The 13,717-nt window shown below is 41.8% G+C and overlaps 2 protein-coding genes across 7 annotated transcripts; one reads left to right on the forward strand and one right to left on the reverse strand.

The window, feature by feature from the left end:
- The first annotated feature begins 92 nt into the window (after positions 1–92).
- LOC132789199 (uncharacterized) lies at positions 93–4,234 on the forward strand. Of its 2 annotated transcripts, none has more exons than XM_060797049.1 (8): positions 93–959; positions 1,020–1,087; positions 1,152–1,674; positions 1,737–1,893; positions 1,960–2,162; positions 2,224–2,780; positions 2,835–3,049; positions 3,393–4,234. In XM_060797049.1, the coding sequence occupies exons 1-8, from the start codon at positions 813–815 to the stop codon at positions 3,485–3,487; spliced, it is 1,965 nt and encodes a 654-aa protein (XP_060653032.1). In that variant the 5' UTR covers positions 93–812; the 3' UTR covers positions 3,488–4,234. The 2 variants fall into 2 exon arrangements, with proteins under 2 accessions (XP_060653032.1, XP_060653031.1); XM_060797048.1 differs by having other exon boundaries at positions 94–959; positions 1,149–1,674; positions 3,393–4,233.
- A 107-nt stretch (positions 4,235–4,341) lies between these two features.
- On the reverse strand, positions 4,342–13,210 carry LOC132789202 (transcription factor SPT20 homolog). 5 transcript variants are annotated; one of them, XM_060797054.1, is made up of 5 exons: positions 9,265–9,444; positions 8,409–8,529; positions 6,934–7,564; positions 6,727–6,878; positions 4,343–6,667 (listed from the first exon to the last, which is right to left on the reverse strand). In XM_060797054.1, the coding sequence occupies exons 3-5, from the start codon at positions 7,505–7,507 to the stop codon at positions 5,708–5,710; spliced, it is 1,686 nt and encodes a 561-aa protein (XP_060653037.1). In that variant the 5' UTR covers positions 7,508–7,564; positions 8,409–8,529; positions 9,265–9,444; the 3' UTR covers positions 4,343–5,707. The 5 variants fall into 5 exon arrangements, with proteins under 5 accessions (XP_060653038.1, XP_060653039.1, XP_060653037.1 ...); XM_060797053.1 differs by having other exon boundaries at positions 8,409–8,604; XM_060797055.1 differs by lacking the exons at positions 8,409–8,529; positions 9,265–9,444 and adding an exon at positions 12,917–13,210 and having other exon boundaries at positions 4,342–6,667.
- Between the last annotated feature and the right edge of the window lie 507 nt (positions 13,211–13,717).

The following is a 13,717-nucleotide window of genomic DNA, read 5'->3' on the forward strand; positions in this document are numbered from 1 at the left end:
GTAACACTGGTGTGTTATGTGTTGGTTTGTGGCTATCAGATGTTCGCACAAGCTGACATCAACCAAAAATTCCTAAAAAATCTCAAAATTCGAAAGAAGAAGAACAACGTGCGCATCTGACAAAATTTGTGGCTGGTGTAAATAAAAATCGAACAGAGCCAACCAACAACTAAACAGAAACGACGTTTTCTCTATCAAAATCAAAATTGCACAGCATTTAACTAATATAAATATTGAGTGTGTTATTTGTGATTAGACGAAAGCACATAATCAAAAGCCATTGTGAATCGTTTCTGCAACTGTGCAGAGACAAAGGCAGGCGATTGAAAGCAAAACGGCACACATACATATTCACACAGGCACAGACAAAAACACACTCGCACATACACACACATAAGTACACCTAAATGAAAATCACAAAATTTTCACCATTTACGTTGGCTACGACTTACGAATTCCTAGTTTTGCGTATCTTCGTCGTCTGTCAACTTTCAATTTAAAGCATCTGCAGCAAGCAAAACGAATTGTAAGCAAATCGGAGTTTGTGACGGTGACGAAAGGAATCTCAAGAGTGAAGCAGCGACCAAACAACAAAAGTCAAAAGGCAGCAAATTAATTGCGATACGGACAAAGAACCCCGCACCCACACATACAGTTGAACATATACACACACAATCTAATAGTGAGCTGGCGAAATTCCCCATCCCCAAATTTACATATGTCATCAAATATCGCTGAATACTTGAAACGCAACTAAGAGAAAGGCAATCGCATCACACGCAGAATAGAGATAATTTCTATAGATTGCCAGCATGACTATCAAGCCAGTTAGTGCGCCAAGCGGCAAGCGTGTCGTTGACACAGATGCCAAGGAATCCCATGGTGCTGGTCAGGTTGTGGTTGAGCAATCAGTTGTCAATCAGGCCCATCGCAATGTCGTCATCGATGGTCATGGTCAGGTAAGCAAGCCACTGTCTATATTCTTTTCATTTCTATTGTCATTTCCAATTTCTACGCAGAGTCCACAGCGTCGTGGCGAGGTCTATGAGGAGCTGGCACGCACACATCGCTGCAGTCCACACAAGAAGTGAGCATAGAAACATTTGAGTTAAACGATTTGCTTAAATTTGTTATCTAATAATTTTCAGCAGTTCCCGTTCGAAGCGTCGCGAGCATCACGACAGCCATGCCCATCATCACAAACGCGATCGTTTAGAGCGCGAAAAACTTAATTTGACGGTGGGCAGTGGGGTTGCTGGCGTCTCGAGCAATAGTCCGCATGCCAGCGTTGTGCCTGGCGCAGTTGCCACAGCTGTGGGAAATAGTAGCCCAACAGCTGTGGGTCGCAAGTCGCCAGAGCATTTAGCCAGCGTGCCCAAGACACAAACACAAATAACACCAGCTGCTGCGGCTGCTAATATGCTAAAGGCTGTGGAGGAGACGTTGACAGGCTATAACAGCGGCGATGAGCATCTGCAGCCAAAGGAGCGCACCATTTCAGTGGAAGAATGGCAACGTCGCGATCAAGAGTTTGCCAAGTGTATGGAAAAGCGTGGCTACGAACTGAAACCCGTCGAGGAGGATGGTGCCTGTCTGTTTCGCTCGATTTCACTACAAATCTATGGGGACGAAGGCATGCACGATGTCATACGCCAGCACACAATGGACTATATTGTAAGCCATAGATTTCGTGACAATTTTATCAACATTGCTAATGTCCTTACTTAATGTTTCAGCATGAAAATCGTGAATACTTTGGCCAGTTTGTCACCGAGGACATCAATGGCTATATACAACGCAAACGTGCTCGCGATGCCCATGGCAATCACATCGAGATACAGGCCATTTCAGAGATCTACAGTCGCACAGTTGAAGTCTACTGCTACCAGTCGAGTAAGCAATAAAATATTCTTGTTTTAGTTTAGTTGATTATAATCTATAATAATCAATCTCTTACAGCACCCATTAACATCTTCAATTCGGAGCAATCGCAGGCTGGTTACCCGCCATTGCGCCTGTCGTATCAGCGAGGCTCGCACTATAATGCTATACTCGATCCCTACAATGCCACTGTGGGTGTCGGCCTGGGCTTGGCTGGTTACAAGCCTGAGTTCCAAACAAAGGAAGCGGTGCGTCTCAGCGAGCAGCTGGAAATCGAACAGGTAAATCTAACGGAGTACTAAAAATGAGAGTCATCAATAACTCCTTATTTTTCTTTGAAAGACTATGTTTGAGGATAAGTTAAAGACAACAGACTGGGAGGCCACCAATGAGGCCATCGAGGAGCAGATTGCCCGTGAATCCTATTTGCAGTGGTGTCGTGATAATAAGCAGCGCACGCGAAGCACCAACACAGCCGCCGGTTCGGCTACATCATCGACAGTCACCTCTGCCGAGGCACTGACCGATTCGGATGCCTCGCCCTCGAAGTACTCGAGCGATGGCTGCGGCGGCAGCGGCAACAACAACATTAATAACAGCAACACAGCCGCCACCATGAGCGGCTCGAATGTCAGCGAAGGCACAACCACTGGCTTTACACTGTCGCCCAAAAATCTCAGCCAGTTCTCACATAAGCTACCGCCCGAGGTAAACGACCTGGCTGGCTACGAGAGCGATGCCACAGACATGAGCAGCACCAGCTCGGTGGGTCACGGCAATGCCTCGCCAAACACTGCTGCCGCTCAGCGCGCTAACAAATTGTCCAAATCGCAACGACGCAACAATGGTTTGCGTAGCAGCAAGAAACGTCGTCACGAGGCACGTGAGGCTAACAACAGGTGAGCATATGACCAATAGATAGATTTCTATATCTCATTTATGCATTTATACAGTCTTGAAACGGTCGAGACGCCGTTGCGTAAGAGTCCCAAACGCGATGCAGCGCCAGCAGCGCCCAGAGCTCACACCCCAGAGGCGGAACAGCGACCATGCACATCGAAGCAGTCATCACAGTCGCCGCCAAAGCGCAATGACGCACAAACGCCGCCTAAGCAGAGCTACTCCAGCTTCTACCAGGAGCTGCTCGAAGCATCTTATGCCAATGATGGTAAGTCTAAATTGTCTTTTTTACATTTGCTAAACAACACAGGAAATTAGTTTTTGGGATTGATTAATAATTTCTACAGAATCACTACTGTTAGAACCCCATAGAACATTATTCTGCAACGTAACCATGATAATAATATGGCTACGAAATACCTTTTGCTCTGTCCCTATCTAATAAATTTCATATCTATTCGTTTGCGTAATTTTCTGTTCAATATCTTATCTACTTATTGATTCACTTTCTGTAGGCAATATGTTACATTATCTACAAAATGTATTAAAGCAATTAGGGAATGAGAAGTCTCTAATTCTAATTAATTTTACATTTGGCATATGCATTGCAGGCATCAACGAAAGCGAGATGCTGCAGCAGGCTATACAGATGTCCACACGCGACTATATAGACGATCAGAAGCGGAAGTATCTATGTGGTCCATAGGCTCTGGATGTGTGACGACGCTACACACTCCCCTTAGTTCTTTTGTACAGTGATTGAGATCTTTATTTTCGCAACGAAAACGAAATATATACAAATAACCAAAAAACATAAACACACACTCACGAAGAGACACATAAGCGCAATCCCATACATTATATGATTTGAAAAATTAAAATTGTTGAGTGAGGAAGCGCCCACAGGACTCAAATGTCTTGGGCCACGTGCAACCCAAACACACACAAATACACGCATCTATACATGCACATATATATATATATATTTATATAGTATATAATTGCATACTTTTTAAATTAAGAAAAAGTTCGTTAGAATTAGAAATCGACGCGATTTGAGACGACATCTCAAATCCGCTTACCTCCTCCTGCGATTTAGTAGTTATATCGTTTGCCTCGTTACTGATCTTTTCCAACCCAGTTCCCCTGCTGTCCTACCCTGCAGTTCCATATATGAATTTCCCATAATTTACAATTTAAACTGAAAACTATCGCGTATTTTGTTATAACTTAAATGTAAGCATACGCGTGCATGGAGCATATGGAGAATATAAGAGAACAGCACGTAAATACGATATAATAAACATAAATATTGCATACAATACCTACATCATTATAAAAACACATGAATTACATACATTTACATATATGAATAATTAATTATAATTACGTCATAATGATATTGATTACTTGATTGAATAAAATAAATGGTGCATAAACATAAACCTAAAACGTCATCAAACTGTTTATCAGACTCAAACATGACTGTATTAAAAATATTTTCTATACTTTACCTTTGATTACTCTTATTCAGAGCATCTATATATTATGTAGCTAATTAAATATGAGGATGGGGTGTATTTACAAATTTTTTAATCGGTGTTATCAAAAGTTGAAGTACATTCATAGTATCTAAATTCGTACTTACATATCTAGATTGCGCTTTGTTTAGGTATTACGAGTACATAAATAGTTTACTGCATTTACACCGTTGTTCGTATCATTTACATATACGTAGAATTCGTTTTATACAAAAATACATTTCACTAAAATACGCGAATCGCATATAAAATTATAATTTCTTTCTTGTCTTAAAGTACTTTGTGGATAATGTGCCGATTACTTAACAGATCGGTAATCTGGGACCTAACTTCCGAGTTTTACAATCATATAAATTAAAACAGATAAAAATATAGCTAAATTTTGTTAGTAAATTCAAATGGAAGCAGTTCATTGCTTGCATAATCATTAAAACTGTGAAACTTAAGTTTACGATTAAGCTTGGTTCTGAGAAATGTTCGATGTCACACTATCCGATAATTATAATATTATCACTGTTCGTACTTACATAAGTGGTATATATAAAAAATTATATTTTCAATAGGAGATAACCATTTATCAATCACTAATGAAAAGGGCTTGGACAAAAGTATGCTAAATTTAGGATTATGCTTTAGTTGGAAGTAAATAAAGTTTATGGTCCCAGCTGTCTAGCACTTGTACGTCTAAGTTTGTGTCACGTTGCTGCTTAGGAATACTTGTACGTTAGTGAAGGAGATCTCGTCGAGGAGAACCCTAATAATATTTGCTATTGCATTTCTGAATACCGTAAACGATATTCAATGTTCGCTTAGGAATAATTGTACAGTGTCAGCGGGAAACTTTGTGGATTCTTCCCTATAAGTATTTACTATTACAACGCTGAATATCGTATGTGATATTTGACATTAGCCTTGAAGTACAGTTAAGATGAACTTTGTTATTCGAGGCGCCTCTGGGAGAAGGCCCAGGTAAGATTTTACTATTGCAGTGAGATATTCTCTAAGAAATTGTTGTACAGCATCGACGGAGAAACTCCGATAGGAGTCTTCGAAATGCAGTGATTGCATCGCTGAATATCGTAAACGATATTCGATGTTCGTCTAGGAACTGCTGTACAGAGCTCAGCAAAGACTACATTGGGAGTCTTCAAAAAGCCTTTTATATTGCATTGTTGAATACCGTATACGATGTACGCATACGATATTCTTATATCCGATTTGTTGGAGTCAATTAAATGATGTGGGCCGAAAGCTTGGAATTTTGAGCCAAAAACGTAATTTTGAACAACAATTGTTGCTTGCCACAGGGCATTTCGAAAGGTTTCCGGGGAGATTTGGTTGTGATTTGGAATTTTGCTTTAACTGACTTTACAAAAATCATTTGGCTAATTTATCATTTGCTGCTGTTGCTGCTGGCCAGTTGCTTGTTGTTGCTGCTGTTGTTGTTGTTGCTGCTGCTGTTGTTGCTGACTGACAACGATGTGATGTTGCTGCTGTTGTTGCTGCTGCTGTTGTTGTTGTTGTTGTTGTTGTTGTTGCTGCTGCTGTTGCTGTTGTATCTGCAGCTGTTGTTGATTCGCATGCTGCACGGCAGCCGTTGTGGCAGCAGTAACCACGGGTTGCAACATGCTGGTGCCATTCTCGCGTCGCACATGACTATTGAGCTCGGCCTTGACGCGTCTGGCAATGTGAGAGCGGGTGTGCTTGCGCAGATGATCCTTCCGGTAAAAGCCTTTACCGCACTCCTGGCACTGATGCCGCTTCTCGCCTGAGTGGATTACAAAGTGCAGGCTCAGCTGCTCTTTGCGCTTGAAGGCCTTTAGGCAGACGGTGCAGATGTATGGACGTTCAGGATTGTGCGATTGCTTGTGTCGCGTTAAATGATCCTTACGTTTCAGCGATGCCTGGCAAATGTCGCAGACATAGCGTCGCTCCAGATTGTGCCCCACCAGATGCACTTCAAGTAACTCCGGTTCGGGATATGCCACATGGCACTCAGGACACATGTAGAGCGGACTGCCATCGAGTGCTGTGCTCATGCGTATCTCGCCGGGACGCAGTTTGGGCTTGCGATCCTTGGAGCGTTTTTTGCGTTTCTTCTTTTTGGTGCCACTTACAGCTGTCGAGCTGCTTGCCACAGCCGTTTGCGTCTGCAGCTGCAATGTTGCTTGAGGTTGCTGCTGTTGCTGTTGCTGCTGCTGTTGTTGTTGCTGCTGTTGTTGCTGCTGCTGTGGCTGTTGCTGCTGCAGTGACAGTTGCTCCTGCTGAGGTATGCTTATGGTTGTGGTTGTGCCAATGGTATTGATGCCAATGGCTGCTCCTGGTCCCGTCTGCACCTGCAGCACCTGTAAATAGCAGCAACAAGTAAGTCAGCTAGTTCATCGAAAAACAGCTTGAAGCTTACCACATTCTGTTGATTCTCCTTCTTGATCGTCTCCGCGGAGTACTTGAGAAAGTGGTGCAGCGAGAGTGGCAGCGTGTTGGCTGGAAGATGCGAGAGGTAGTCGGCGACTGTGGTGCCCGGCGTGATTGTCTGCCAGGAGGTATTCTGTAGCACTGTCAAGACATCGAGCTGTTGATTTAATCTTATGTGCTTGTTTGTTGCACTCACCTTGTTGTTGCAGTATCGCATTGCAAAGATCCTGTGTCAGTTCTTGCGGCGCCACCACTTGTTGCTGCTGCAACTGTTGTTGCTGCTGCTGTTGTTGTTGTTGCTGCTGCTGTTGCTGACCCGAGGTGCTTGCTTGCAACGCATCCGCTGACGTTGCCGTCGCACTAGGCGCATAAACAGTTGCATATTGCTGTTGCTGTTGTTGTTGCTGCGTGGCTGTTGCCACCAAGTGGCCATTGTATTTATCACCTTGCAGCACTTCATCTTGCCCGCTGCGAAACTTATTGCCACCTCCACTGCTGCTGCTCTGTGCACTGCTCATGCTCGGTTGACTGAAGTGAGCCATTGCCACGCCCGGCGTCACCTGCTGCTGCTGTTGTTGTTGTTGTTGCTGGTGTTGCTGATAGCGATTGCCGCCGCCGGGCTCCTGTTGCTGTTGCTGCTGATTGGCCGCCGCAGTCACATCGGCATCGGTCACGGTGACAGCGGCAGTTACCGTCGACACCAGCGGCGCCGTCGTTGTGGTAAACTGCGGCAGGCCCGGAAAACTGTTCCCAAACGGTGTGAAATTCATTGTGAGTTAATTGCCGGGGTTTCGTTCACGTTCAATTGTATGTTGAGTGCGAAGCAACTGGAAGTAGAATATATAAAAATAGTTAGAAAATGAATTTTATTAGTTTTATTAAAATTGAAAACTATTTTGAGTAAAAGAGGTTTTTCTATTTTTAATATTTTGTTTGCTTTTTACATTTAGAGGTAACAAAATTAAGTGAGATTTAGTTCTCTATACGGATGATAGATAGACGGGTACGGCATCTTTTACATCCATTTCCTATAATATAATACCTTTCCTATAATACTCGTAAATACCCTTTAATCCTATGGGAAGCGGAACTAAATTCATAGTAGATAGTTTATGAAATTTACAGCTTATTCATTTTCGTATTTGTCTATGTCTTAAAGACACCAACAAAAAGTGGGTAGTTATTCTCTACTATATTTGTTGAAGCTTCATCATGCTATCTTAATGTAAATTTCAGCAACTGCCATGCGGTAATACTCGCATCATCGAATAATATAGACTCTTTAAGGTTAGGCCAATTCGTCTCTTCAATGAAAAGTGAAAACGTAGCCGCTGTTATTATTTTGACTGCCCAAAACGCGCACCTATACACACACACACTCTCACAAGCACACGCACACATATTGACGCATTGACACGCACACATCTACACATGTATATGCCGGTCGCGTGAGCAGCAACAAAAAAAAAGAGCGGCAAACCTGCGCTCAATACGAGAAAGACACGAGCACAAACTACAGTTAGTCCGCGAGTATGCACAGTGACTTAACCATCATTTTATAAGGAGCGGACAATTGTATCAAGTATAGAACAAGTGACTGCCATTATGTTGTAATTATTAATATAAAAATTTATTAATTAATTAATTGAAAATTGTATATTAAACACTAACTTTTATTATTTTAAATTTTACCATTGCATCAGTATTCACTTTAGTGCGCTGTGGGCAGGCACCACTGTACGTCTGTTTGCTATTAGTATGTCGGCAACATTGAGATTAGGTTAGGGTTGTCCTGTAATTGTGTATGTGCGTCATTTTGTAACAATAACTTGCATAAATGGCTAAAAATAGCCAACAATCTGTTTATCTATTATCATAATAAAATTATTATCAATCGAAAAGAAATCCTGTGCAAAAGTGTAGCGTGAATGTCAAGTTTCAGCCACATATCGATTTTCACTAAGTACGCAAATTAGTGTCGCTTTTAATTGAGAGAGAGCAATACAAATACAATCACATGCACAACCTCACACACACACGAAGTACACCACACATTTGGGCAGCTGTCGCGAATTTATAAGAATTGACGACATCTTTTTAAGCTGTTGAAAAATGGACTTTCACTCGGAAGCCATATTTTTGTATTTCCATTTTTATTTATTTTTTTCGCGAAAGCGTGACACAATAAATGGCGAACTGAGAAAGGCGCGCTCTTCGTTCACAAAGAAAACCTGACGCTGACTTCGACGCCGACGCCGCTGCCAATCGGCTGGGCAGTAGCAGCAGTGTGTGAAAGTGCAATCGTTTTTACAGTGTATTTTGATTTATGTTTTTTGTACTTCTTTATTTTCCCTTTGCGTTGTCACCACGTATTCGCAAATACACACACACATACACACACGCCATATTGTGATTCAGAAGGAGATGCCCGCGAATAAAAAAAAAGGAAAAGAAAATCCAAAAAATGTTTGTATTGTTTTCGTGGCTAGGCCGGGCAAGTGCCCGTATGAAGGCGCCTCAAACTAACTATGCAATGTCTGCGCTAACGTCGTCGCTGCGACGGCGACTGCAACTGCGACTGCGACTGGTGCAGTCTACTTAAATGCGCCTCCTCCATATGCAGCCTGCAGCCCCCCATCCACATGCGTCGTCTCTATGTCTGTGTCGGTTGCCGCACTCACGACAGGGCCACCTAGCGGCGTGTGGCGTTAGTTTGCTACTGACCCGCCGCCATCTCGTTTATTCACTCCCAACTTCTCTCCAGTGAGCCGCGTGTGTGTGTGTGCGACTGGCACGAGACAAAAGCTTCGTGCCGGCAATATATGTATGCAAGTGGGTGCGTGTATATGTGAGCTAGGGACGAGAGCGCAAAACACTGAGAGCAAAAACCGACAACGTTGACGTCGCTCTCTTAAAGTAGTTCGTATGGCAAAAGTCAATGGTGTTTACTTGTTGTTGTCTTTCAATTACAATTTGGTAGCAACAACAAACAAACATGACAACAATTAGTTGTAGAAATAAATATAAATTGATTACAATCCTTAATTAATTAATTATAAAAGTGCAATATGGCCAACGAGACTTAAGTACTGCCGGTAAGTGTGCTATACGTTAAGTTGGAATTTTATAGGATAATTAAAATAAATTATATATAAAATAGTAATAGTAGAGTAAGTAAAAATTTATGTTGATTAATATACGTAGTTATATGTATTTCAAAATTTTTGTAGAATTCACTTGTCCACATTTATTACATTTGCACTGTTTTTCTAAGTGGAACTAAATATTAATTTTATGCTAATAATCATTTGTTTCCACATACTGTTTATTAAGTAATTTAAATAGTTCCTTGTTTTAGTATACTATTTAATATTGTCATGTGTGCTAGTTTATTATTATCCCTAGGATTTCTAGGTTTTGTGATTCTGACTTTGTCGGAAAATGGTGAATAATATAATATATTAATTAGGCCTTTTAGTAATCGCCTAAATTACAGTGAACTACGAGGTTGTTGGCGTATCTTGTGCTGACAATGAGGAAGTTAGCTGTCTGTTGATTAAATGTCCAGCTGGTATAAGTTGCCCTGCTGAAGATTTCTGCTATAATCCCAAGTGTGTCTGCCGTCGGGGTTATCGTAAATTGAAAGGGACGTGTGTGAAGAAGCAGAGAAACTTTAGACTTGGACCGGGAGCAAATGAGTTATGAACTGTGTAACTTGTAAGAAATAATTTGTTATATTCTATTCATTACTTATATGAAAGATTTACCGTTTTTCTTTTATATATTATTTTATTATAAGTATTTTATTATAAATATAGAATATATTATATGGTTTCTTCTAAATAATTACCAGCAACTATTTGTTTACCTGATTAAGATAAGGATCTTTTAGGATGTGGGTCATGACTGAGTTGAATCCTCGCACAGCCACCAAATTTGCATGCCACTTTTGAGGCAGATGGGTTCACTGGCCACATATAAACAAACACACATAACAGGAATGCCGACGGATTTGCATATGAGAGAAATGCAGGCACATCGTGAGGAGGCAGCCATGGAAGTTTTGGGGGGGCAGCAAATGGCTGTGTCTGTGGCAACAACAAAGATGCTGCCGCCTGCTGACACTGAAATATCGCATGGCATGCCATATATATACGGGGCATGCACAAGGCCAATCGACGAAATCAGGCCACGCACACGACGCGACGCTGTTAACTGAGCTCTGTTTGCCATAAAGCAAACGGCAGTGCTGGCAATCGTGCCACCCCCTGGGGCACATCTGCACCCAGTGCCACGTCGAGGTAAATGCACTCAGCAAGGGTTGAGCTTAGCAGGGGCAAGCGACAGAGGAGGAGGAGGGGGCAGATAAGGGGAGCACTGCAGTCGGCATCGAGTAAGAACCGAGCACACGACTTTTGCCTAGAGCTGTGAGAGCGTCGACAACGTGCAACGTCCTGTGGTTGAGGAAATGGCACGTTGCAACTCTCCCGTACACACTCACTCAATCTGCATGTGCCTGCTTGTATGTGTGTGTGTGTGTGGGCTGCATTGCGTCATCATCGTCATCGTCGTGAGCAGCGAACCAAGTCGCGCCTGTGCCGGTGTTGCTGCCGCGGGCTGGTCAACATGCCACACCCTCGCCCCCCTCCCCGACGCACTTGCAACACACACAGTCGGTGTGCATGGGAATGTGTTACAAGTGGATGCTGCTGCTGCAGCTGGCGTCAAGTGGGTGCCACTTGGGGGTGCATGCTGCATGCTGCATGCCACCATTTGCCGTTTGGCAAGACGAAAATGAGGCTGAGTGCAAGTCTCGCGTTGTTTATCCCGGCCTCAGCCTCGGTCTCGGTCTCTGCTCTGCTTTTCTCTGCTCTGTGTGTGTGCTCTGTTGTGGCATGAAAGTGAAATTCTGCCACACGGCATGGCAGCAGCATGGCAGCAGCAACAGCATCAGCAGAAACCGAAAAGCCAATGGTCGTTGCCGTGGCCGTGGCCATGACCCGTCTGCGAAATGCACTCAGGCAAACACTCACACACACACACACCAACACAACACACACACACACACACGCACACAGCGAGTCAGAGACACACGCATGTACTGCTTTTGGTAGCAGCCGGAAACGCGGTCACACACACAGCGACAGCAGCGACGGCAGCGACACACTTGCATTTTGACCGAGCAAGGGGGGCGTATGCGTAATGTGCACGCATTAATTACTTGATTATTTATTTCCGTTTGAAGTGCATTTCAACACTATTTAAAGCTTCACAACATTTTACTATTTTTGACTCATACTTTCTTTTTTTGATATTTATTGCTAAAAACTGAACAACTAATAAAAATTGAAAAGAACTTTTATACTAGCTTCAGGAATATAAATATTTTATTGATATGAGAGCTTTCTTTCTTTTTTTATTTAATTAAAACTTTAAAAATTCAAGGTTTTGTAACATTTCATCAAAAATATTTAAACTGAAATAAATTTACCGAGAAGAAAATTAGTTTAAATCAAATTATTAGGATACTTTAAACTTAATTTCTTGTCCTTGCAAAATTATTAAAAATTTACAATAACAGACTGTTCAGAATATTGCAAAAACAATTTTGAATTATGATGTTTAAAATTGCATGTATGGAATAATTCAATTTTCTACACAAATAATACAATATTAATACATTATTATTATTATTTTGTATTATTTATACAATAATATTATATTATTATTATTATTTTGTATTATTTGTGTAGAAACTATAAAAATAATATTTTAAGGCGCATTTGGCAAAAAATAAGAATTCATGAAGTACAAATCTTAAGAAGAATCTCCAAGTAATAAAACGTAACTATTAAGAAACATTCACCAAAAGTCTTAAAAATAAATATGTATATTAAACGCTTTGATTAACAAGCGAATATATTGGTTAGTAGTATTAATATATAATATTGAGTAGCCAATATATAAAGGATTTAAAGGTGCCATTCAATTTGTTATTTTGTCTAAGTATAAGACTGTATTAAGTTAAAAATTCAATTTATTTATTTATTTTGTAATTTTATATTATTTATTCTGTATTCTGTATTGCGGGTAAAACAAATTTAAAAAAAATATAGCATACTTTTCGGATGCTATAAGAATCTGAAATTAAAAAAAAAACAGTCTTTAAGTACACTTACCTGTTTTAAAGGGAAACTCAGCAATTAAATTAAATCAAGCACATAATTAACAAAAATTTTCTTTAATGAGGCGACGGATTCGACGACAAATCGAACTGTTGAATTGCACTGCGAACTGTTGAGTTGCCCGCCGAAATTTGAATTGGCCGCGTGAAAGTAAAAACGCGTCGTAGTTTCGAGGCGAGCACACGGCAAGTGTTATTAGTATATGTGTGTGTATGAGTTAGCGAGAGTGAGTGTGAGAAGGAGAGAGACAGAATGCAGAGACGGAGGCGCTATGCGAATGCACAAAACACAATGCAGCGACGTGACGTAGTGTCGCTGCTGACGTTTTAACGTAAACTGATTGAAAGTGTGTCCAGTGCGCTGTGCGATGTGATGCCAACCGGCCGGCTTGTTGGGCCGATGACCGGGCGCCTAAAATTGTGTAGAGTTTGGTGACGACGAGAGGAAAAAGAAGGGGATGGAGCGGGACGTGTAGTCGAATGGGGGCGGATGCTATGCTGCTGTCCAAATAGGTTTGCCAAAGGCCAAGTGAACTCTTTAAACTTCCATTGCCTATACACACGCACACAAATAGATAGATAACTAGAGAGACAGAAAGAGAGAGAGCGAGAGCGTTGACAGTCACGCACTGCTCGCTTTCGCTTTTGTGTTTGTTGCGAATGCCTCGGCTTCGACAACGGCTTCAGGTTCGGCTCGGCTTCGGTTTCGGTTTTGAATTCGGCGAGACTCGGCTCGTGTTGTTTCGTTCAATATTTACAACTAAGTTCGCTCTTTACCGCGCGCTCTCTCTCTCTC

Source organism: Drosophila nasuta, chromosome 3 (assembly GCF_023558535.2).
Source record: "Drosophila nasuta strain 15112-1781.00 chromosome 3, ASM2355853v1, whole genome shotgun sequence".
In the NCBI taxonomy this organism is placed as follows: Eukaryota; Metazoa; Arthropoda; class Insecta; order Diptera; family Drosophilidae; genus Drosophila; species Drosophila nasuta.